The sequence below is a fragment of the Anas platyrhynchos genome, chromosome 2 (assembly GCF_047663525.1).
Source record: "Anas platyrhynchos isolate ZD024472 breed Pekin duck chromosome 2, IASCAAS_PekinDuck_T2T, whole genome shotgun sequence".
Lineage (NCBI taxonomy): Eukaryota > Metazoa > Chordata > Aves > Anseriformes > Anatidae > Anas > Anas platyrhynchos.
This window is the reverse complement of record NC_092588.1, coordinates 33,770,828-33,794,695: the sequence shown is the minus strand read 5'-3', so window position 1 is coordinate 33,794,695 and position 23,868 is coordinate 33,770,828. Positions and strand designations below refer to the sequence as shown.

At 36.5% G+C, this 23,868-nt stretch overlaps 1 protein-coding gene across 2 annotated transcripts in view; it reads right to left on the bottom strand.

The window, feature by feature from the left end:
• TRPA1 (transient receptor potential cation channel subfamily A member 1) overlaps nt 1-16,667 on the bottom strand; it is a 39,011-nt gene extending 22,344 nt beyond the window's left edge. The window contains exons 1-9 of one of the 2 annotated variants that reach the window (XR_011807467.1): nt 16,410-16,667; nt 13,790-13,952; nt 12,520-12,695; nt 11,016-11,123; nt 9,999-10,107; nt 9,501-9,646; nt 7,033-7,169; nt 4,449-4,497; nt 585-684 (exon numbers count right to left, since the gene is read on the bottom strand). Coding sequence is in view for 1 of the 2 variants with exons in the window: in XM_027452346.3 (XP_027308147.1) it covers nt 585-684; nt 4,449-4,497; nt 7,033-7,169; nt 9,501-9,646; nt 9,999-10,107; nt 11,016-11,123; nt 12,520-12,695; nt 13,790-13,952; nt 16,410-16,529 (1,108 nt within the window). In the remaining variant the exon portion in view is untranslated. The remainder of the gene's footprint in view (nt 1-584; nt 685-4,448; nt 4,498-7,032; nt 7,170-9,500; nt 9,647-9,998; nt 10,108-11,015; nt 11,124-12,519; nt 12,696-13,789; nt 13,953-16,409) is intronic. The other variant, XM_027452346.3, reaches the window with a different exon arrangement.
• Nucleotides 16,668-23,868: the final 7,201 nt, after the last annotated feature.

The window sequence follows — 23,868 nt, the reverse complement described above, 5'->3', positions numbered from 1 at the left end:
TGTCTTATTAAAGTTTTTGACCTTGATACAACTTTAAAAGTTTCATTATAAGGTTTCTTAACAGTTATGTTACCGTTAACAAGAAGAAATACACTAACAATTATTAGCTTGCACCAAAGGTATAGCAATTGAAAAATATAGCTCAAACATTGTCAAGGTAACCATGAATCTATAAAGTCACAAGTAATATTTGAAATATGAGCTTTAACACTTAAAGATTGATTTCTGATATGAAACACTATTTTTTGTAAGTGGTGTATTTATTGCACGGTTCTTATTACTTTGTGAACTTCTAAGGAATAGAGGGATGGGGTGCCAGTGCCACCTCTGCCTTGAGAAACATGAAACATAGCCCACATTTTTTTCTATGGCCTATCCATTCTATATGAAAAACAGTGAAACCATCAGTCTAATTCTGCCTTTACCTCCAGAAACACCAGCACAGAGCAGCTGTTTAACTCAGATACGTCTGGACTGTATGCTGAAGTATTGCATTAAAATTGAGAGAAAAGTTGAATGTAGAGATTTCATATGTATGAACCCTGCTCAAAGAAAGTATGTCATATACACGTATTCTTTTGTACCTTTTGAGAGCAGTAAATTCACAATTTTCCATGATGCACAAGAAGTTGCCAACAGAAGCGGGGATCGACCTTCTATGTCAACACTATCAATATTTGCTCCCTGCAATAAAAATTTTCAAGTTTATCATGAAAAATGAATAAATATGATTTTAAAATTGTGTTACTCTTTAGAAGCATAGCAGAACTATAGGCATTCTTAGTAAATATACATGTTCCAGATAAGTAAATTCAATAAACATTTTATGTATTTATATTAAAAAAATGTTTTTAAACTACCAGCCACAACACAGTCATCTATCTGTCTTTAGATGCCTATTTCTAAGTATACTGCACTAACACCACATAATCTTTTAATAGGGTACCCTCCCATGCATATGAATACTTAAAATATATACTTCTAACTTGAAAATACTTAAAACTTTGGAAAATACAAAAATTGCATCCCTTTTGATGATCTTTTACCTATCAAACAATTAGCAGAACAAGAGCCTTCTGAACTACTGTACTATAGTAGATGAATACTAATCAAGAAGTGATACATCCAGGAATATAAAGTTTGATCTGTATAGCTTGATCTACCTTCATTTTCTATTATTGATCATAAATTATGTAAGCCAAGTTATTTTTTTAAAACCCAAAGTAGCTGTATCAACAACAGACACATTTTTATTCTCCAAACTTAAGGTTTTTGATATGACCTTTTTCCTTGGGTGAAGCTCAAGGACTGGAATGAGATATTCCAGCAAAAGCACAGTGTTGATGTTATCTATTTTTGCACAAGATGCATAATGGCAGGAAAGTGTGGTCACCATGGTGACCTATGGTCATATCAGTACAATGTTATGAGCATAAACATGTCTATCTAAAAAATCCTGCCAACAAGGGAGCATGGTGATACAAATAAATGAAATAATGAGATATATATTTTATAATGCTGTAGATAGAGTTTTTCTAGATATCAAGTGCAAGTGAAACTGGATGGAGTGAACAAAGCATGCAAAAAGAAAAAATCTATTTCAGATGTTATCCAAAGATCATTGAAAAAAAAAAATCAATTGGAGTTTTTATATTAACATGAATAATCTTTGGGTCCAGTCCAAATTTGACAGAGAACTAATAATGATAATGATCAATATTTAATTTCTAGGATAGTAAAACCTGTAATATAGTAATAAGAAGTGTGTAATAAATGCAATATGTTTACTTTACGAAGAGAGAAGAGGAAGCTTTCAATGTATGTTGATGAAATGTTTGAGGGTAACACGTGCAGGACCCTTTCACCAGTCACCTTTCTACAAGGTCTGGCAAACTCTGAAAAATGTTCTTATTGATCAAAGGAACAAACAGAAACCTGTTTATCCAAATGGCTTGTTCATTTCAGTGAATACAGAGGCACCAACTTCCAGTCAACAATACAATCTTATAATCACCTTCACTCTATTGTCCAGCTCTCAGCAAAACAAGTTCAGCAGCATTCATCCTGTATTTATCATGATACAGAGTAACTTACATACTACCACATATATTTACCATATTTACAATACAGCTGAATTAACAACTTGTAAATTTAGCTTCTGAACTCCTTTTACTCTGGCATGTAAATTAATATCTATTAATTAAACAGAAATGAAACGTACATATAAATATTACGTTTAAAGTTGTGAATATCATTTAGTATTTACAGCAATTTAATATGTTCCATTTGGTGAAAATTAAGATTTAAAAAATGGGGGAAAAGGGAAGTTCAAAAAAAAAAAAGTAACAGCACTGCTCATTTACTTTGACTAAGTACATTTCAACAAAGTCTATGAAAATAAACAATCTTTAAAGGAATTAAACTCAGGAAACAACAGACATCTCAATGCTCAATTGTACAATGCACAGGCAATACACAGGCAAAAAAAAAAAAAAAAAGGCTAACTTTCTGATTTTCATGTCTTAATTCTTTTTTATAATTGTGTACATAACTTGCAAATACAATCATGCCATGTGCATGCACTGACCAGATACTGTGCATCTAATTTTCATACATGTATGTGACGAAGATCATTTTGACATTAGTCAAAGTCACTGTGCTTAAAAGGCTTAATTTGTAAAGCAATTTCTATGCACCAATTTTGTAAAGCTATAAAGTTTGTAATGTTTAAATGTTAGAACGCTGACAGGTTTCTGTCTTTCCCTTTTGCTGAGGCTGCAGTGAGTCTTCAGTGACCTAAACCAGGTCACTGAAACACGATCTTTCACTCGCTATGGTTTGTAGAAGCCAAATGCAAAATAACAAAGGACTGTGGAAGAAATATCTACCAATTTGGATTCTGAGTTTTGCATAGAATACTGACCTACAACTTCCTAAATAAAACTGGTATAATTTAAACGAAAACAGTATAATTGTCCATTGTGTCTGGACAATTTTGCTTAGTATAGATAATCTTAACCTTTCTACCTAGAAGAGCTACATTTAACACTTAGTTTACAATGATTTTTATTTTCAAATACAAAAATTACCAAAAATAAGATAAAGAAAGTAAGCAGCGTAAGTCAATTTCCAACAAATATGGATAATTAATACGTAAAATAAATAAACTTTGTTCTTTCTTAAAACCAGAAAGCCATTCTGACCTGAAACATGGTATTCCTTCTGAGCAATAAAAATCACTCCACTTTTTCTTTTTTATTCTCATGTATAAAACAGCATAGGAGAAAATTAGTGATCTCACCAGAAGTTCAATCAGCAGGTAACACAGGTTGCATGTGCTGCACCCTACTAATCTTGAATAGAATATTTTGATTCATTTCCAGAAAGACAAATTAAAACAGTCCTAAAGCTTCTAAATGGTTATATTCTATACGGAAAGCCAAAAAAACCCTCAGCATATAAGAGGCTAAAATAGTCAAAATGACACTCAAGGAATTTAACTTTGTTTTCAGTGAATTTGTGTTCTTAGCAGTGTGAACAATTTTCCCTCTAATACTTTGTGCACACAAACTGCCAAATGTGAAAACATGTGCCGGTATTTCTCAGGTAATAAACTCTGTAGACAGGTTGTTTTGTCAGCCAGGTTTCAGCAGTCAAACCTCACCATTTCACATCTGGATTGAAAATAAGCACAAATCTATTTCTAACTAAATCAAATCCCTTTAAGAGAATCTTGGGAAAAGCAAAACTATATGCAGAATTGCTCTTAATGTAATTACCAAGAAATTAAGTAAAAAAATCCTAGCAGTCATAAAATGGGAAAGACTACTGACTTCTGAAAGTTTCCTCAGCAAACAGAGTACGACATATAATGGTTGTATGAGCCTTAGCTTAATTTGTATTAATGGACACTTGGAGCACTGCCAGCAGCATCCCCAGTTACTTTTTTTCCTCATTCTCCCATGTAGTTACTCTGTGAAGAAATATAACCAAGCTACTCAGAGTAAAAGGCATTTCTAGATCACGAACAAGCTTCGATACATGGCTTTATAATCCCAGAAGAATGGTATGTGCATATATTAGACAATGATTTATTTCTGGAGAAATCAGATTAAATTTAATGCATGTTCAGCTTTTATTTTGTATTTCATACCATAAAAGTGAAGATGCCTGAACCAGTCTGTCATATCTGGTAAAAGATATTTATGAAACTTTTCTAAGTAAGCAAAATAGAAATTAAAATGCAAGCTTTCATTCTCTGTAACTGTGGATTACTATAACAGAGCCTTAACTACCACTGTACTTTAACTGTCAATTATGCTTTATGAAATATATATATATAAAACCTATAGCTAAGAAAACATTCTCCTTTATGAATTTCTCTATGCAGACCTGTAGTAACAGATAGCAATAATCTCTATAAACATATTACTTCATTAAATATTTACCATCGAAATCAAATACTCTGCCAGTTCATAATGATCAAACAAGGCCGTCCTGTGGAGAAAAAAATGCAAAATTAGAGTAACATTAGAATGGACAATGAATTTTCAAACTGTTATTAGCTCTATTTGCTAATATTTTCAAATATATATATATATATATTTAATAAAGTGACAAAAATACCCTTACTACATATTTCATTTTAAAAAGGTGCCAATGGCTTTTTTGCCATTGGGTTTCATTTTTTAACAGTTCAGTTAATGCACTGAAAACACTATGGGAAACAAACACCTCATTGGTAGATGAAAGGGCATTTTGCTACTGATTTTTAACAGAAACAGCTTAATTTCATATGCCAGATCTTTCTCTATCCCACACAAGATCAATATATAATTCCATATGCTTCGGATTTGAATCATTCTAGAACATGAACAGATCTAGAACATGAAATTCATTCCATCCATTCGATCCTCAAAATTTTTGCTATTTAGTTTAAAAATGCTGGAGTGAGTAGTGGTTAAAATTGTAATGGCTCAGCTAAAATGTATTCTAACTATGGCAGGCAAGCCTACTTGAAAAAAAAAAAAAAAAAGTTATACAAAACCTGACATAAATGGTGGTTACATTACCAAAATATATTACAGTTGCCTATATACATGAAACATTCTCGGGTTTTATTCTATGATACTGAATTATGTGATATTCAATAATAAATAAATAAATAAAGCAGGAAGTATAGAACAGTTAATACACACATTCTAAATGCTTTCAGAAGTCAGACCGCTATGAAATATTTTTACTCTGTGAGCAACACAGAGGGACGATTCCAAGGCTGTACTGTATCTCAAAGATAACACTTCCCTTAAGAAGAGCTAATAATACAGGGTGTACTATAAATAGAACCAATTACTCAAAAGACATATTTGAAAGTAGGTATCATGGTTCCAAATGAGTCGACATGCCTCTATTATCTATAGCAGAACTCTCAAGCCAGGCATAAATACTGAGTGCTTCACACACATTTAAAACAAATTCCAAGGTGCCCAAACAGAGAGTGAAATTTTATAAAAATATGTAGAAAGAAAATGACAGTAGGAATGTGAATAGATTGCATCCAGCCTATGCTTTATGGCTCCTTCACTTCTCAAAAAGTTAATGCTCTAATTCAGCTTATTTATATTCAGAGAGATTTGGGTGACTTTCTACTTTCGAATGATTCTTGATACTGTATTTTTCTCTTCTTTCACAGACACAGGGAGCAAAAATGTGTCATTCTTTTTGGTCCAAAGTTTTTTCCAGGACAATCACTTCCATGGATGTGAGATCCAGTAGTAAGGCTATATTGGGTCTGCACAATTTTCTTTGGCATGCTGTCATCACTTTGTCTTCAGTAACATTCTATTGCAGTTACATTTCCAAATGTACTCGAACCTTATCTTAACTTTACAACACGCACCCCTTTTAATTTCTTCAGTTATCTTGGAATCATTTTACTTTATACCGTGTTCCAAAGAACAATCATCTCTACTATCATGCTCTACAGCTTCCGCACAAGGAGGGCAGAGGGGCAGGCAGATATTGTCCTCTCTGGGGACAGTGACAGGACCCAAGGAAACGGCATGGAGCTGGGACCCGGTAGGGTCAGGCTCGGTGTTAGGGAAAGGTTCTTCACTGAGAGGGTGGTTGGACACTGGGGTGGGCTCCCTAAGGACATGGTCATGGCACTGAATCTCCTGGAGTTCAAGAGGCATTTGGACAATGATCTCAGACACATGGTCTGATTTTTGGGTGGTCCTGTTGCCAGGAGTCGAATTTGATGATCCTTGTGGGTCCCTTCTAACTCAGGACATCATTTAATTCTGTGATTCTACTGCTTCCAACTTTCTACCAATTCATATTGTAAAACTCATCATAGAACAATACTGTAAAATTATCAAGCTTTACTTTAATACAGTGCAACTGCAAAAATGTGCAGATGGAGAAATATATTATCTTCCACAGAGCTGGTAGCCATCACATTTAAATATGTGCCTTTCTGCTGAAGATGACTGAGGAAAATCTTCCACAGTTTGGTGCTCTTGTTTAAAATAGACTGGGAAAGACTATAAGTCTAGAAGGTTATTATGTACCAAAACGCCATCTACAACTTTGCAATCATAGGGAAGTATACCAACATCTACTTGTACTTGAGAAGGTATAAAATATTTTTTGAGGAAAAAATGTGGACATAAGCCACACTAGATTAGGACACTTGTTCCACAACCTCAGAAGCTGTTAACAAATCCATAGTCTTGTTCACTTCCTTATTCTTCACTGGAGTGAATTTTCAGTACAAACTATTAGCAACCATTCCTTGACATGGTACCAAGGTAACTAGACCACACTATTTTGATTTTGGTATCAACACCAAAATCTTTAACATTCTGACCAAATCGCAGACACTTTCATATAGTACAAAACCCACCTCCTGTCCCATAGAGTTCCAACACATTTGGAAGGGTGTTCCCAAGTACACTTTATAATGTGTTACTGGATGCAGTAAAAACTAAGAATATCATGCCAGTGAAGTGTGTCAGAGCAGTCTCCTACCTGTGAAGCAATGTTTCCTTATTCCCATCAACAGCATCAATAATGGATTCCTCACCAGCGTAGGATGACATCATTAACTTCACAATCTCAGTTGCTCCTTGAGTGGCAGCAAAATGAAGTGCTGTACATTTTTCATTCTATAAATAGGAAAACAAAAGAAAACAAAAAAAACAAAAAAAAAAAAAAAAAAAAAAAAAAAACATTTAAAGCCAACCTAGCCCCCATCGTACTAAATGGGATTCATAATTCCTAAATGCCTGAATTCCTATGCATGTGACGAAACTTTAGTCTTTAACTAAAATAGTGGAATTCTAAAGAGATCTTAAAGACCAAAACCATTAAAGAGACAGTTTTAAAGGATCACTACAAAACTCATCATTATTCTACGCGAAGCCTTTACAATATACCATAATGAGTCTTAACAATTTTCTACTTGAATTAATAAACAAGCACACACAGCAGCCTTAAACAGAAAAGATGATGCAGAAGAAAAACACAGAAAATCATAGGCAGAATGGTACAAATGAATAATCAAACAAAATTGCCTCTATAACGGATTTCTGTAATACAGAAAATGTATTTTTAAGAATATCTTTGATTTCCTTATCTTCCTCAGAAGTGTTTCTTAATTACAATTTTCAGCAGGTTTCATTAAAAACAACTTGGTCTAAAAAGTTATTAACTATTATCATCTAAATAAGCATAACAACTATTAGACAATAAATAAATGATTGGAATAAGATTTGCCAAAACACAATTTCATTTAGGTATATGGGACAAATCAGCTTTGATATATGCCCGAGGGTTTTGTCTTTGTCCATTTCAGAACAAGAAAATTTCATTAAATGTATTGGGATGGGCTTTTTCCAGAAAGCCATGAACGTTATCAAAATGGTTCTTATCCATCACAAAACCTTCAGCACAAACTATCTAATTCAAAAGCTGTGTGTTCCAAGAACCAAACAAATACAAGAAGGATAAACTCTTATCTTTGCTCTCTTGAGCTGGTTTCGGCCTTGCAAACGATTTGATTAATGTCAGATATTTTTTCAACATGAAGCTGGAAGCCTTTTATGACAGAGTGACTGCATCAGTCAAGAATGGAAGACCAATGGATGTCATCTACTTGGACTTCTGTAAGGCCTTTGACGCAGTACCATGTGACATCCTGATCTCCAAATTAGAGAGATATGGATCTGAAGGGTGGATTTGACCATTCAGTGGAAAAGGAATTATGTGAAGGCTGCACCCAGAGTGGTGGTCAATGGCTCTGTGTCGAAGTAGAGGCTGGTGGTCAGTGGTGTCACTCAAGGGTCTGTCTTGATACTGTTACTATTTAATATCTTTATCAGTGACATAGACAGTGGGATCGAGTGCACCGTCAGCAGGTTTGCAGATGACACCAAGATGAGTAGTGCAATCAATACAACAGAAAGAAGGGATGCCATCCGGAGGGCATCCTGGATGTCCTCCTGGATAAGATAGATAAGTGGGCCCATGTGAACCTAATGAGGTTCAACAAGTCTAACTGCAAGGTGCTGCATCTGGGTCAGGAATCTCAGGCATGAGTACAGACTGGGAGAAGAACGCACTGAGAGCAGCCCTGCAGAGAAGGACCTGGGAGTTCTGGTGGAAAGAAAGCTCAACATGAATCAGCAGTGTGTGCTTGCAGCCCAAAAGGCCATCTGCATCCTGGGCTTCATCAAGAGAGGAGTGGTCAGCAGGTTGAGGGAGGGGATTGTCTGCCCCTAACATGCCATCATGAGGCCCCACTTGGAGTGCTGCATGCAGGTCTGGGGACCCCAGTACAAGAAGAATGTGGATTCATTAGAGCGGGCCCAGAGGAGGACCACAAGGATGATCAGAGGGATGGAGCACCTCTCCTAAGAAGAAAGGCAGAGAGAGCTGGGGTTGTTCATCCTGAAGAGAAGGCTCCAGGGAGACCTCACTGCAGCTTTTCAATACTTAAAGGGAGCTAATAAAAAAGATGGAGAGCAACTTTTTACTTGGGCCAGTAACAACAGGACAAAGAGGAATGGTTTTAAACTAAAAGAGGGGAGATTTAGATGACATGTTAGGAGGAAATTCTTCACTCAGAGGGTGGTGAGGCACTGGAACAGGTTGCCGAGAGTTGCTGTGGATGCTCCATTCCTGGAGGTGTTCTGGGGTAGGCTGGATGAAGCCCTGGGCAACTTGATCTATTGGGTGGCATCCCTGCCCATGGCAGCAGGGTTGGAACAAGATGATCTTTAAGTTTCCTTCCAACCCAAGCCATTCTGTGATTCTGTGGTTCTATGATATGATTTTGCATGATTTGAGCTATAGACTTGTTTTCATTTGCTGCTCCCCAGGCATTGCATCGGAAAACACAATGACCAATGAATGTTCATCTTCTCTTTGTACTACTCAGAGTTTCAGAGATATCTAGTCTTTATCAAAACTATATTTCACTATATTCCAAGTTTTACCTGTTTTAGATCAATTTGGGCTCCAAATTCAATGCACATTTTAATCATTTCTAAGTCCCCACTTTGAACTGCCAAATGAAGTGGACTGCACTTCCCATTATTGGTAAAATTGATGTGGGTTTTAGCAGAGTGACCCAATTCTTCACCTGAGAGATGAAAATAATTGGAAAGCAAAGATGAGATAAGAGACGATATTTTTATTTATATTTTTTTAATAACAGTTAGAACAACTGTGGAATAACATTCTCCCCCTCCCATTTTTCAAACCTATCATTAAACAATCGATGGGCAAACATTTAGAAATGCATTGAAGCTTCTGCAGTAATCCTACAAAAGTTACTAACATGAATTGCCCATAAGAATAATTGCATTAACTTATTCTAAGCTCCATTACAGTTTTAAGTGCTTGTTTACAGTTCTTTGAGATGTAAAGCTGTAAATTGGTATTGTTAATACAAATAATACATTGTGAAGAATAATTTTAAACAAAGTATTTACCTTTTTTTAAAAGAATTTCCATACATGTTTTTGCACCTGAAAATGCAGCAGCGTGGATAGGCATACATCCTGTTTTATTTGGTTTACATATTTTCCCACCATTTTCAATCTGAAAAACAATGTCTGGATATAGCTTAATGACATACAGAAAATTCCCACTAATGAATACATTGTTGCAGATATAGTCTCCTCTGCAGCTGTCTCCTTTTTTATGTTGCATATGCATTGTGAAGTTAGTATACATCTTCTATGTGTTACCTCCATATTTTTATATATACATGTGTTTCTTTTTGTTTTGTTTTCTTTCTTTTTTATGACCTTCAAGGTTAGTAGTTTTTTGTTTGTTTGTTTATTTGCCACACAAATATGCTTACAGGCTGTCTTAAAAAATTAAAGTTTGTTAGTAGCCTTGAAGACAATCACTTGATTCATAAACATTTTTTTTTTTCCACAAACCAGACAAGACTTTTTCACACAACGTACAGTACAGACAAGTAAAGGAACTCAGGTATGCCTGATTTTTTTCTACTGTTTTCTAAATCACGAAATACAATGTCTCATTTCTTCCAAAGTATATATAGCTTAGGGATCTTAGAACATATATAAGCACTAGTTCCACCATCTTTTCAAACAGTTCCTAACTATTTCATAAACAGTTTTCTTCAGAAACATATAAATGAAAACTATAAAACAGATTTGACAAAGGGGAAGATAAAACACAGTATTCCAGCCCCCCCCCCCCCCCCCAAAAAAAAAAAAAAAAAGTTAGTTTTGAATTTTAAATCCCATTTTTTCCCCAGCTGATGTTGTCTTTATTTAATATATGGGGATGCTGTAAGGACATCCACTGAATATTTACTTGCAGTATAAACATCTCATAAAAGTAGCACACATGGGCACAATATCTTGAATATTGTATCCATGATCCTTCCTCCATTAAGCAAAGAACATAGGAATAAAATATCACTGCATCAACGTAAACAGAATCACATCAAAAAATGTGATAATTATACCTACCAGGAGTGTCAGCGCTTCAGGATTATCCTTGTAACACGCTACAATTATAGGTGTGTTTCCTGCTTCACCTTCCAAATTAACATCTGTACTGCTATGCTGGACTAAAATCTAGATATTTAAGAAAACATGCAGTCACACATAAGTAAAACAAACAAACAAACAAACAACAAAGGCCTATTCTATTACTTTCATTGCTTATCAGCCATAGCACTCTTATGACTTGCTCTTTTTGCATGCAAAAGTTCACAGTGCTGAAGCAGACTGGGGACAAAATGAGGAAGAATGTAAATACATGCAGGTGAAAAATGTTGGTGAGAACAGACAAATCAAATTCTGTATGGCAGACAGCTGCCTAAGATAAACGCTGCAGTGACTCCAGAGTACATGTATTTTAAAGTTTTATTTAACAATTTATCTAATACTGGGAGAAAACCTTTTCTGTAGCATATTGCAGATAGGGATTTTCAAATAAAGTTTGTTATTACGGTGATATTCTGTAATCCCTGCAAAGTGGCAATGCTGTAGACTCTAGTCAATTAGGCATTTATTGAACAGTTATATATAAGATCGAAGGAGATGAGACTTAAGAAAACCAGGAACCGTTCTAGTCATGAATCCCTATTTCAGTCCCTGTTGACAGCTAACACTGAGCTATCAGTGTTAGCCAGTATCTCTATGACTGCTTCCTACATACTTATGAGAAGAGGATCTGGAAACAACATGACCATACTGTACCACATTTTTGTTTCTCTACCCATATACTTATTTATTTCTCCTTCAATAATTCCCCTTTTTCTTTTTAATTTTCTGGTTCTGGATGAACTGACACATTTTAATCTTTCTTAGGGAATTTGATGATAGAAACCACATGAGAATTTGATTGAACAAAGAACAGAGTGGGGAAAAAAATTAGAGCATATACTTAGTCAAGGGCAGAGCTGGAAGACAAGCCAAATCAAGAACTTTATACAAAGCCCATTTTTAAAATGTCATTGTATTTTAGATTTTATAGTTTTATAATTCATAATTGATAATAAATACCGATTTTGTGAAAGATGTGAGTACAATAAAATGTTTTATCAATGAAAATCTCTAAAGGATTTTAAATCTTGAATACAGGAATGTGATTTTCTTTCCTTTAGATGAACTAGAAGAAGAGTCATCTTCAAAGTGAAAAAAAAAAAAAGTGTTGTGTTTTCATTGACCTAGTAAATTCAATAACTTTACAAATTATAAAAGTATATCCAAATACCATATATGGAATGAAAGCATTCTCATTATACTTAGTCAAATGACAAAATATAGCGTTAAAAAGAACCTTCTGCTGTGAGAAGACCCAAACCTTTCTTTAAGCATCGTAGGCTGTATATTCTGCTTGCCAAAGAAGGCATATGAGGAGCTACATCCAGGATACAGCATATATAAACAAGGTCTTGGTGTTCTGCACACAGCTGCTGCTGAGCTGCTTATCAAATCTGTATATTTATGTGGACTTTAGACTTACCTTAACAATTTCATTATGCAGGGACTGTACGGCCATATGCAAAGGTGCCATCATATTGGAGTTGAGAATGTTTGGATTGGCTCCTCTGCTGAGAAGTAAACTAACACTTTCAACCTGGTTTTTCTTTGTGGCCCAGTGCAGTGGCGTATTTCCAGAAGAATCCATCACGTTTAATACTAGGTCAAAGGAGAACAAATATAACCAAAAACAAAGCAAAATCATTATATGTTACAATCATGTTTTCTAAAAAAAAGTGTCTTCAGTGGAGGTTTAGGTCTGTGCTACTATGCTTCTTTACAGAGAAAAAGAAAAAGATCACATTTCACACAATGTGCTGTGTTAAACTAACTAAATATTGTGCTGAAAACTGTATTGGTGAGAGAAAATGTTCTATTAAAATATTAATACATCGAAGTATTAGTGTATTACAGTAGTAGAGAGGAAGTTTGATAAGGTTAGGAAATACCAAGAAAGCTTTTTATTAGATCTTTAGAAATTATAATAGCAAAGGGATAGGAAGGGTGAAACGTCTGTCTATTTCCTGCACATTATTGTACACTCTTTTTTTTTCCCTTCCCCCCCCCACACCCCGGAGTTACTTGATTTACCTCTTTCCTTTCCTCTTTCCTATCTTCTCTGACTTTGCAGCCATTGGCTAGTGCCAATGTCATTTGCATGCCTCTTGGCTAGTACCAACCATGTATCTGCAGCTTAACAAATGTATGTTTCCACTATATTATATTGAACTATACGTTCAATGTATTACTCTAAGCTGACATTTTTATTGAATTATATCAGAAGTCTGTTAAAATGGGTCTGAAGTGCTTATGTGCAATCAGAAAATATTCAATTATGTATCAAAACAAAATTGACTTGGAAGTATTTAACTGTTTCCAGTGTTTTAAATGTGATAAAAGATGATATATAATGCATATAAGGAAGATAGTCAGGCCTGCTGTACTTCTTTGAAGTTTTCTTTCGAAAGAAAGAAGACTGAAGTTTTACATCTGATGACTGTAAAACTGAGTTCCAAATGATGTAAGATGCATCAAATCACTACATTATAGAGCAAATAATACTAAGACAATAAGGGTGTCCCAAATCATACCCAAGACACTGCAAAATGTGACAGTTTCAACTATTTTTGAATGTAGAAACATAGAAAAGGTACTGATTCTGCTTATGTTGGGTAACAAACACTTTCATTACTGACCTTTTTTTTTTTTTTTCTACTCCTGTTAGATAAAATAATTCATAAAATGTGTGTTACCTTCACAGGACGAATCATCTATAATCAACTGCATTAATTCTATTTGACCTCCTTCTGCAGCATGATGCAGTGGGGTGGCATTTAATTCATCCACTTTGGTAAGTCCAGAACGATTCTTCTTAATGAAGCTCCGCAGCCTACAGGCACTTCCATCTGAAATCACCTATTTTGGACATATATTTTCTCATTTACTTTCATAGAGCAGTACACAAATCCTGATCAGATCAAGTCAAGAGTGAAACTGATTTTACTGAACAGAATAAAAATTAACAGAAATGGAAATGATCTAGAACATATTATTTCATCTTCTGCAGTGAGATCAAGATCATCCCTCCAACCCAGGAAACCTTGAACTAAAAAAAAGTCATCACTTTTTGTTATATACTCTCTGCAGCTGTGGACAAATCAAACAAATTCAAGAGAGATGAAAAACTGATAATCTTGTTCTGACCTTTCTGAACTTTTCTACCGAGACTGACATTATGATATGGGCTTTTGATTCCAGCCCTTGGGTTTCTGTGATTATAAAATCAGAGCATGTATAATTTATGATTATATGTCAGAGCAACCAATAAATTCTTCAGTTTACAGCTCTATCCTACAAGCATCCCATGGGCCTCAGCTCAAACCAACCGAGCATCATCACACTCTAATACAATAAAAACCCTCTGACAGCTCAGCCCTCTGACATCTTTATACATCTCTGGCACTGCACTTTGCAGCCTAAACGCAGTATGGAAAGCCTGCAGATTCTTCCTCTAGGAAGTTAAAGTATTTCAAAAAAACATACTTGCAGATGAAGAAAGGTGGTAGTAAAAATGAGTGCAATAGAATGGGCACAAAATTAAAGTTATTCAAGTTATTAAAAAAGATTGAAATGGATTTTTTTTTTAAAAAAAAGGAGAAAAAAATGAGAAAAATGCATACCAAAAGTAACGCAAACTTCCTCAAAGATGAGTAAGCAAGCGAAGCAAGAAAAAAGGAAATCCCAAAAATTATTTTTCCTTCTTCTGCAGCAAAAGAAAAGAAAAACTCCTTCTCCAAGACCCCTCAAACCACACTCAACATTTTTTGCTGTCATTAAGCAAATATATGTTATGGGGCTGCTCATTCAAACATTTAAGCATGTGTTTAACTTCTTTCAGCTTAATAGTCCCATTGACATCAGTGTGATTACTCATGTGAATGCTGTTAAAAATGTGTTTAAAGATTTAGGACACTGGGGCCAAACACAGGGGTAGCATCTGCTCCAAAAGTGAGATCAGAGAGGGCTGATAAAAAACAGGCAATATATCATTGTGAAATGGGTATTCAGGGTGACTCAACAGTCATAAAAATAAGAGGTCAATTACATACGCAAACATCTACACATTTTATACATACTGAAGGACTATATAAGAAATTATTACAAGAGCCCTATATATATGCATCGAGTATCTTCTATTCTTCTTTACATTATAATGTATTTTTAATTGTAAATAATGTTAAAATGTTTTACTGATTTAAATCACATTTCATCACTAACTTGGGACTTTTTGTCAATGTAAGATAAAATGTGGCTGAAATACTTCATGATGAGAATCTTACATCAAAAATTAGATTGTTTAGCTAATACTGCAGTGTTTCAGTAACAAAACAGGAAAGCAAGAAATTAATTAGGTCCTCTTTGTACTTTGTTTGGTTTAAAGAAAAGAAAAGAAAAGAAAAGAAAAGAAAAGAAAAGAAAAGAAAAGAAAAGAAAAGAAAAGAAAAGAAAAGAAAAGAAAAGAAAAGAAAAGAAAAGAAAAAAGAAAAACAGCAATCAAACAGTTGTTGTTTTTAACCAACAGCAACTCCTTTCTGCTTTGCCTGACTTGCTCTGTAAGGACAGATCACCTACCTGAGCAGCAACTCATGTAACGCAGAGGAGGTGTTGCTTGGGACTAGAGCTGGCACACGGGGCTTGAGGTTGGAAATGACATCAAACCCATCCACGTACTTTGGCATATTTGTTTAGGTAACTTTGGAGATTTTTAAGAACAGGTTGGCATCTAATTAACCTCTTCTTTTGCTTAATTATTCTGACTGTTACAAAAGGCTTCTCTAGCATCTGGTTGAGGTTTCTCTCTTTGCAACATGAATGCACTTCTTGTCCTATTCTCCCTTTCCCTCCGTAACAGCTCCAGTACTCAACTTTTTGTTTAGGATGTTTTTGCTAGAGGGTGTACTCATGCCCACATCAACTTTGTAGACCTCTAGAAGAGGGGTCTCCCTCTACAGAGCCATGCGGGAGTATGGGGGGGGGGGGGGGGGAGGGGGTGTCAGCCCCATTTCGGCTTCTCACACCCTCCCTTTGCCCTACTTTGGCCTTTCCACCACTACCACGTCACCTCCCATCCCTCACAGCTCTTCGGGGACACCTCGGCATGCCCATGGAAAGGGTGTCATGGAGGGAAGGGTATCAGGAGCATGACACCTTCTTCCCATCTTGTCCACCTCATGCTCCTCGCCCACTTGCCGCACCCCAAGTCCCTGCCATGGGCAACATTGTATCCCCAACGGGCTTTACCCCCGCTACCCTCCACCCCGGGGACCTCCATCCTACCCCACCGGGCAGCACCCCGCTGCCCTCCCCACGCACCTTGAAGACATCCTGCGAGGCGACGGAGGCGGCATCCGCCTCGCAGACGACGCCCTGGTAGGCGCTGGACCCGGCCGCCTTCTCCCGAGACTGGCAGAGCCGCCACAGAGAGCGCTTCATGGCGCCCGCCCGCCCGGCTCCGAGCAGCGCCCGCCCCGCCCGCTCCGGCTACCTGCGGGGCGAGAGACCGAGTGGCGGCCGCCGCCGAGGCACGGACCCGGCCGCCCCGCCGCGGAGCCGGCAGGAGGCGGGGAAAGCGGGCGGGGGCGCTCCGCCGCTGCCCCTGGGAGGGCGAAACGATCCCGGCCGGGGCCGCCTCTGCGGCCGGGGGCCCGGAGGGGGCTTCGGGTGTCGCGGCTTCGAGGGCTGCTGGCGCTCCCGGGGCGGGGAGGGGATCGTGCCTCCGCTAAAAGGCAGCGCTCGGGGTCGTCCCTCAGGGGGAGAAGCCCAGCTCTGTCAAGGGAGAAGCCCGATTCCCTCAGGGAAGAAACCCGGCTTCTTGAAGGGGGGAGAAGCCCCGCTCCTTCAGGCTCCGCCGTCGGAGAGCGGTGCCACGACCGGCCGTCTGCGGTGGGGTCAATGTTGGGAGGGAGCCGAGCACCCACGCATATTTTTTTTTTTTTTTTTGTTTAATTCTCTCAGTGCTGCGAGATTTCCGGAGTATCTGCCGGTCAGGCAGCCCTAGAGATCTCAGCGCATCTGTGAAGGCAAAACCTGCACCGAAGGAAGAGGCAGCGCAAAAATGGGGCACCCGGTGCGAAACTGTGAGAAGAAGAAACACTCCTCCGGGCCAGCCCCTGCCTTGTAGCGGCAGAATGGGGACTCATCCTTCTAGCCCTTGTTGTACCAGAAAATCCGGAGCAGTTTAGGAAGGCTGTAGGAAAAACGTAGAAAGAAGCGGTGCGACGTATTTCAAAGGGTTAACCACTAAAGCAACTTTAACTGAGTCATACTGAGTCTTTAATGAAATCGTTTGTAATTCAGGAAAGCTAACAGTTTACTTAATGTGATAAGAAAAGCCATACCAAAGGTCAGGCTTGCAGTCCTGGCTTAAAGTAGCGGCCGGGGCAGATGCTCGGGAAAAACAATAGGAAGAGTGTGGGAGCACTTTCTGCCTACGAGGTCATGGTTTGCAGCCCTCAACAGCTTCCTGACCCAGGTGTTGCACCCAGTCCAGCCTGTTTAATACCCATCATTTCGTAATTCTCCATTACTTTGCTTCTGCCCTTTTGGAGCCCTTTTTATGGTGTTCGTGCCACAACATCCTGTGGCACTAAGTGCCATAATTTCATTGTGTATTTGTGGGGGAAAAAAAAAAAAAAGTTTCTTTTTACCGCTAATTTCACTTAGTGCTCCCTAGCGTTTTTATTTGGAGAAATGCAGAGTTGTTTCCCATTTTTTATTCCTGTTATTGCTCAATATTTCAAGAAGTTTTTTTCCGTCTCTTCTTGCTGATGGGACTAGGTTTGCATGGTTTCCTTTCTGAGGGAAGCCATTTAATATCCCTGAGCATCCTCATCCTGCTACTCTGCTTCTTTTCTATGCTTCTTTTGAAATGGGATGACAAGACCTACGAGCAGAAATCTTGTAGTCATGCAATGTTATTAATTAGTTGCTCATTTTTTTTTCTTCATTCCTCTCCTAAATGTTCACAATGGTATTTGCTTTTTTGAATGCCATTGGGCTAAGTCTCTAGAGAATTTTTTCTGCTCCACCACAATCCCTTTTCTGAGTGGTGATAGTATAAATAGCATTAATTATCGTGTGAGGGTAGTTGGGTTTATGGTTCCCCAGTGTGCCCACTTAGCATTTATCAACATTAAATTTCATTTGACATTGCATTACTCTATCACCAAATCTTGTGGGATACCCCACCGTTATCTTAATTTTTGGCCATTCTGAAAAATTCAACAATGCCTTCCTGATCACCAGAATATCTTTACACCACTGGTCCCAACACTGATTTTGTGGGGTCCTAAGGAACCTCCTTGAGTTGAAAATACTAACCATTTATTTCTATTCTGTGTTTTGTAGCCCTTAATCAGGTTCAGGAAATCCTGCCTGCCCATCCTAGGACAATTTTTGTTTCATTAAGAGACCTTACTGAAGGACTTTCCCAAATGCATGTATCACTGGCATCATTTATACCTTTGCACTTGCCAGTTCCTTCAGATAATTCCACAGCCACGTGTAATGCCAGACTTCTCTCCATGAACACTATGTTCACTGTTTTGATCCTAGAGCCTTTAACTCCAGAACCATGTATAGTAAGTTGATTTAAGTTACACACCCTTAACTCAATAGTCTTAAAATCCTAAGATGTATAGTCCTCAAACTAACTCAGTGGTTTTAAATGCTTGTGGTGTAGACCTTCAGATTTTTCATGCAACATTAAAAAAATGAAAAAAACATATATTCAGCCCACATTCTGTGGAAGTCATAGGTACTGTATATGTTCAACAGAAGCATATTTAAGGTACATTTTTATGTAATCTTTAACCATGACCGTAAAAGAGGGTAATTTCTGCTACAGCAAGAAAGCTATATTCAAGAAAGTTGGCCATTAGTGACTTCAATAATTTTAATTTTATGTCTTGAGATTAAGTCACTGGAGTAGCCCTTTGTATTTCATGGTACTTCCATTAAGAGCAGCCCCAATTGTGAGATAGTTCACCTTTCCATGGTGAAGCCCCTTTTAATTCCCTGTCTAGCCTTTACCTTTCTGTTGTCTATAGCCCTCTTTATGAGGAATTCAACTCAACAAGTGCTGTATAAAGAAAACAAATGCTGTTTTCTGCAAGAATCATTACCTGGAAGTAGACAGAGATTGCTGAAACATTGGTAAGTGTTGTTAAGTTCATATCATGCATTTTTTCTTAAACTACATTTTTTCTATAAACTGCAGTCAGAATAATGCTGTGAAAAAATAGATGTCATGATCCCCAAACAACCAGTTTTACTTATTTTCTTGAATCTGATAATGCTGCCCCCTTCTTTTAGAATTACTGCTAGTTTTCAGTCTTCTAGTAAATGTTCAGAAGAATGTTCAGACTATGAAAAATAATACAGATTTTCCATTCCCAGGAGGAATCAAATGGAATTTTAAGTAGGCTGACCACAGCTTTTATTTCTACATAATGATTTGACATAAGGAACTAATTCACATAAGTAGTCAAAGAGTAACCTTTTTACGACTGTTTTTCCCAAGAGTGGATTAAAATACACTTATACCATTTTATTTCAAACATGATCTTGCTAATGGTAGAATAGTGGATCCATTAGTACAATCAAAGTTCACTAAAAGTAACCACAGAGTAACATTTCATTAAAAATGATTGTTTAATAATTAAATTGTATATACAGTAAATATGCACCATTCCAGTCCTGTAGCCTTAGTAATAGTGTACTGCAATTTTGTTAAATTTGTAGGCATAAGAACTGCAAATTCAAGCAAATAACAGTAATGAAAAGAATGCACTGTATGTTTTCTGCTTTGGAAGTGCTTTGTTTGGCAACAGTGTTATACAAATTATGAAGTGTAAAATTATATTGAGGGTTTTGTGTTGTCATAATTCAGTAAGCCAAATGAATTTCTGATGTTACTTCAGATATTGGTTATGGTCATCTAGAAATTAGTCTGACCTAATCAAGCTTGGACACACTGTCTCTTACAAATTTTTAGAAACCTTGTTATACTTACAATTGAGAAAAAGTTGAATTTCACTCATTTAACTCACATTTTACAGATACGTCTAATAGATTTTTCATTGTATTTTTTCTTCTTGACATTTTGCTGAGGTAAGGAACATGCTGTAATCCGCAGCAGAAGATTTTAAGTTACTGACAGATTTATTACATACCTCATTCAAAAAAAAAATGAATATAGAAAACAAAAATTATTCCACTGTGCTTCAGTGTGGTTTTTTTTTTCCTTCTTTTTTTTTTTCTTTTCTCCTTTTTTTTTTTTTTTTTTTTTTTTTCCTGGTGATAACCAGATACAAAATACTATACTAGACATATTGAGTCTTGCTCTTAATTCTTCTGACAAATAACATAGATGTATAAGCTGGATCTACAAAAGGGTGGTAGCCTACTGCAAAAGTGAATACAATCCCAAACACCCTGCTCCTGTGAGATCTGGATGTTTCAGAGTGGAGCGTGTGCAGGTGAATGTGACCCAGGTACCTGTTTCAAATAGTGATCCTCCTGTGAATAAGGGAGCTAAGACGTTCCTTGCAAGCTACCTTTTGCAAGCATAGGGCTTCTTGCATACCATGTACAGTTGAAAACTGGAACATAAGACTCCCTCAGACTTTTCCTACTTTTTAAGAAAACAATCATGGCCATAATATGGTAGCTTGCTTTCTGGCAGTGATGCTCTCTACTCCTCCTGATGAAGCTGAGCTAATGTAGAACCAGAGACTGAAACAGAAACACAGAATGACTAAGGCTGGAAGAGACCTCTGGAGGTCACCTGGTCCAACCCAATCAGGGCCACCCAGAGCAGGTTGCCCAGGACCATGTCAGGGTCAAAGTGCTGATGTTTGGCTCACTAGCTCACTGGAAAACTTACCTTCGTGTTTCTGCCTCCAGGACTGTTTTTGCATTTTTTCATTCAGCTATCGTTGACCAAACCCCGCAACCATCTTTGAAGCAGGGACCTCAACCCTGGACATCCCCTAACAGCCAAATTTAGGAAAAGTTGACCTATCAGGCTTCAGAAATTTTCTGGTCCATAATGTCCAATCAGTCTTAAGCTTGGCTATTATGTGCAAATTGGTTTCAGTTCTGGATATTGCAGAGATATACCTCTAAGTGTACCAGCTGTAAACAATTGGAGAAACAGACATGAAAGACATGCCTCAGGATATTCATACATGTACGGGTTAGGCAGGAGTTTGTTTTAGGCAAGACACTCTTATATTTAAGAAGCCTAAATATACCTACAGTCTAATTTAAGGACTTTCTTGCTGACCATTGACCATTGTTACAATCAAAAAACATTTTTTCTTAGTGCTGTTTGTTCTTTCCTCCTTAGCTGCATATTTTATACCACCATTGCTGTCCTAACATGGATGCTGTTCTTCATCCTAAATGCTGAGTGTAAAATAACAGTGCACATTATTTCCAACAGTATTAATGTCAGCATTTCAAAGTTATTTTTACAATGGTAAATCTACCCTGTCTACAATATCATCCTGCCATCTCTCTTTTGCAAATTCTTCTACATTGGTTTCTCTGTTCATATTTCATGGTTGCTTAATCCTCTTTCTTCTATTTTCCTGACATTATTTTCTTTCTGTACATATTATCCATCCCAAGCCTGTCTTACCCTTAGCCTCTGCTGGCTATACTTTCATTTTTCATATGAAGAGTATTCACTTAACTCTCTAACCTTCTCATATGCAAACAGTTTCTGGACAGAGTGCATGCCTTTCACTCCCAGAATTTCTAATATCTAAAGTAGATATAGTTCCTACCTTTCTAGTGGTTAGCCTGAATATTTTATATGAGTACCTGTGACTAAAACATAGAACTATATTGCCAAAGGAGAAAACACTTGAGGTCTTTGTGATATGTGGATCCTCACAGAATGATATAACCACAACATAATGTCTGTTTTTCAAAATAGAATGCAGTTCTTATGATCCATGTTTGACTACATCTCAGGTTTTCACTTCTTTCAAACATCAGTGTTATTTTTCTAAATGTCTATATGATTTTATTTATTTATTTATTTTTCTTCTCAATGAATTACCCATGAAATTACACTGGAATCGTGAAGCAGAACTTTGGGTATATTAAATTATATTTCTGTAAGGATAGGAAAAAAAAAAAAAAAAAAGAAACTTGTTCAAAACTATAATTATTAAAATTTACATGCAAATACATTGCAAATAAACTATATTATATATATATATAAATACAGTGCAAATAAACTATATATATTATTTTCATGTTGAAAATGCGTTTGCATATATAATTGAGTGAAAATGATGCTTACATATCTGAATTCATAAAATATAGAAATAGAATTTCTTTTAAAATTTGTTTCAACAAATATAATTCAGGAAAGAGAAAAAGGCCAAATTGTCTTTATGAAATGTCTTTAAATACAATATCCTGCATGTTAGACAGTCCCTTTAACTTGCTGATTCTTGATTTGATTTCCTCAAGTTCTGGACATTCACATCCTTGAGGATCGTAGTAATATCAAAGTCATTGAGATGTTGTGTTTCTCCAAGAATAAATTCTGTACGTTTCTTAGGTGGAATAGATATGGTACTTGTTTGAAATATATTTTCTATGTCATATATAATAGATATGAAATGATGATGAGACCGTCAGTAATAATAGTCTATTTTAGTCTTAGCAAATATAATTAAATATTTCAGTTACTAACAAAGAGTTAATATTTACTTGTAAGGTAGGTTCAATATTTATTTATATATATATATATATATATATATATACATATATATATATATATTTTTTTTTTTTTCATATGGATCTCCTGAGGAAAAGAAACAATATCTGGTGGCCAAAATAAAAGCTAGATTGTGAAAAAGTATTGCCAATTAAAAGAAATGTAAATTCATACTGAACATGAAAGGATGGCACATTATTTGTACATTACTTTCATTTTACTGCTTGGAAAAAGTAGTTTTTATTAAAATTCACTACGCTATGTATCATATAGTTCTTCAATTAGCTGAAAGTATGAGAAATTTACATTTAAATATGAATTCCAAATATTCTATACTGTATTTTTAACACAGACTGCTCCCTAAAAGCGTAACGAAAATAGGCCCAACAAAAATTTGAGCGACAGAATTTGAGCTACAGGAAAACTATATTCCGCTTACCATTCAAGATGTTTGCAGGTGATTTCTCTCGGAAGCAACACATATATAATGAAAATAAAGATATGACTATTTGAATCCTTATCTGATTCTTATATCAGTAAGTTCTTGTGATGTGTGAAGCCACCAGGTATGTCATCCAGTGGCTTGCTCTGTGTAGCCAGACACTTATTTAAAAGAGGTGGGATGCATTGCTCAGCATGGGAGGAGCATCAATATTCATCAAGTGATCCTTGAAGCATTCTCTTTTAAATACTTCTGATCAAACCCCATCCATTTTCATTTCTGGCTGAAAATGTACCTTTTGTACCAGAAGTTTTTTTTCTAATGCAATATCTTTGAGTAGTTTTTGTTTTGTTAGGTAGTCACTGGAGGGTACTTGTTTACCTATTTGCAGTGAACTAATTGCTTTTAATGGAAAATCTAAATGTCACTGAAAAGGAATACTGGCTACTTATGAAGATTCACTTTGGTAATAAATGTTTCAAAAATTAGAGTTCGCATACAAAAAGTAGTGGACTGTGATCAATACCTAATGCAATGCGGGGCAACATAAGAGTTACATGTTCCTACTTTTTGAAATATACATCATACTT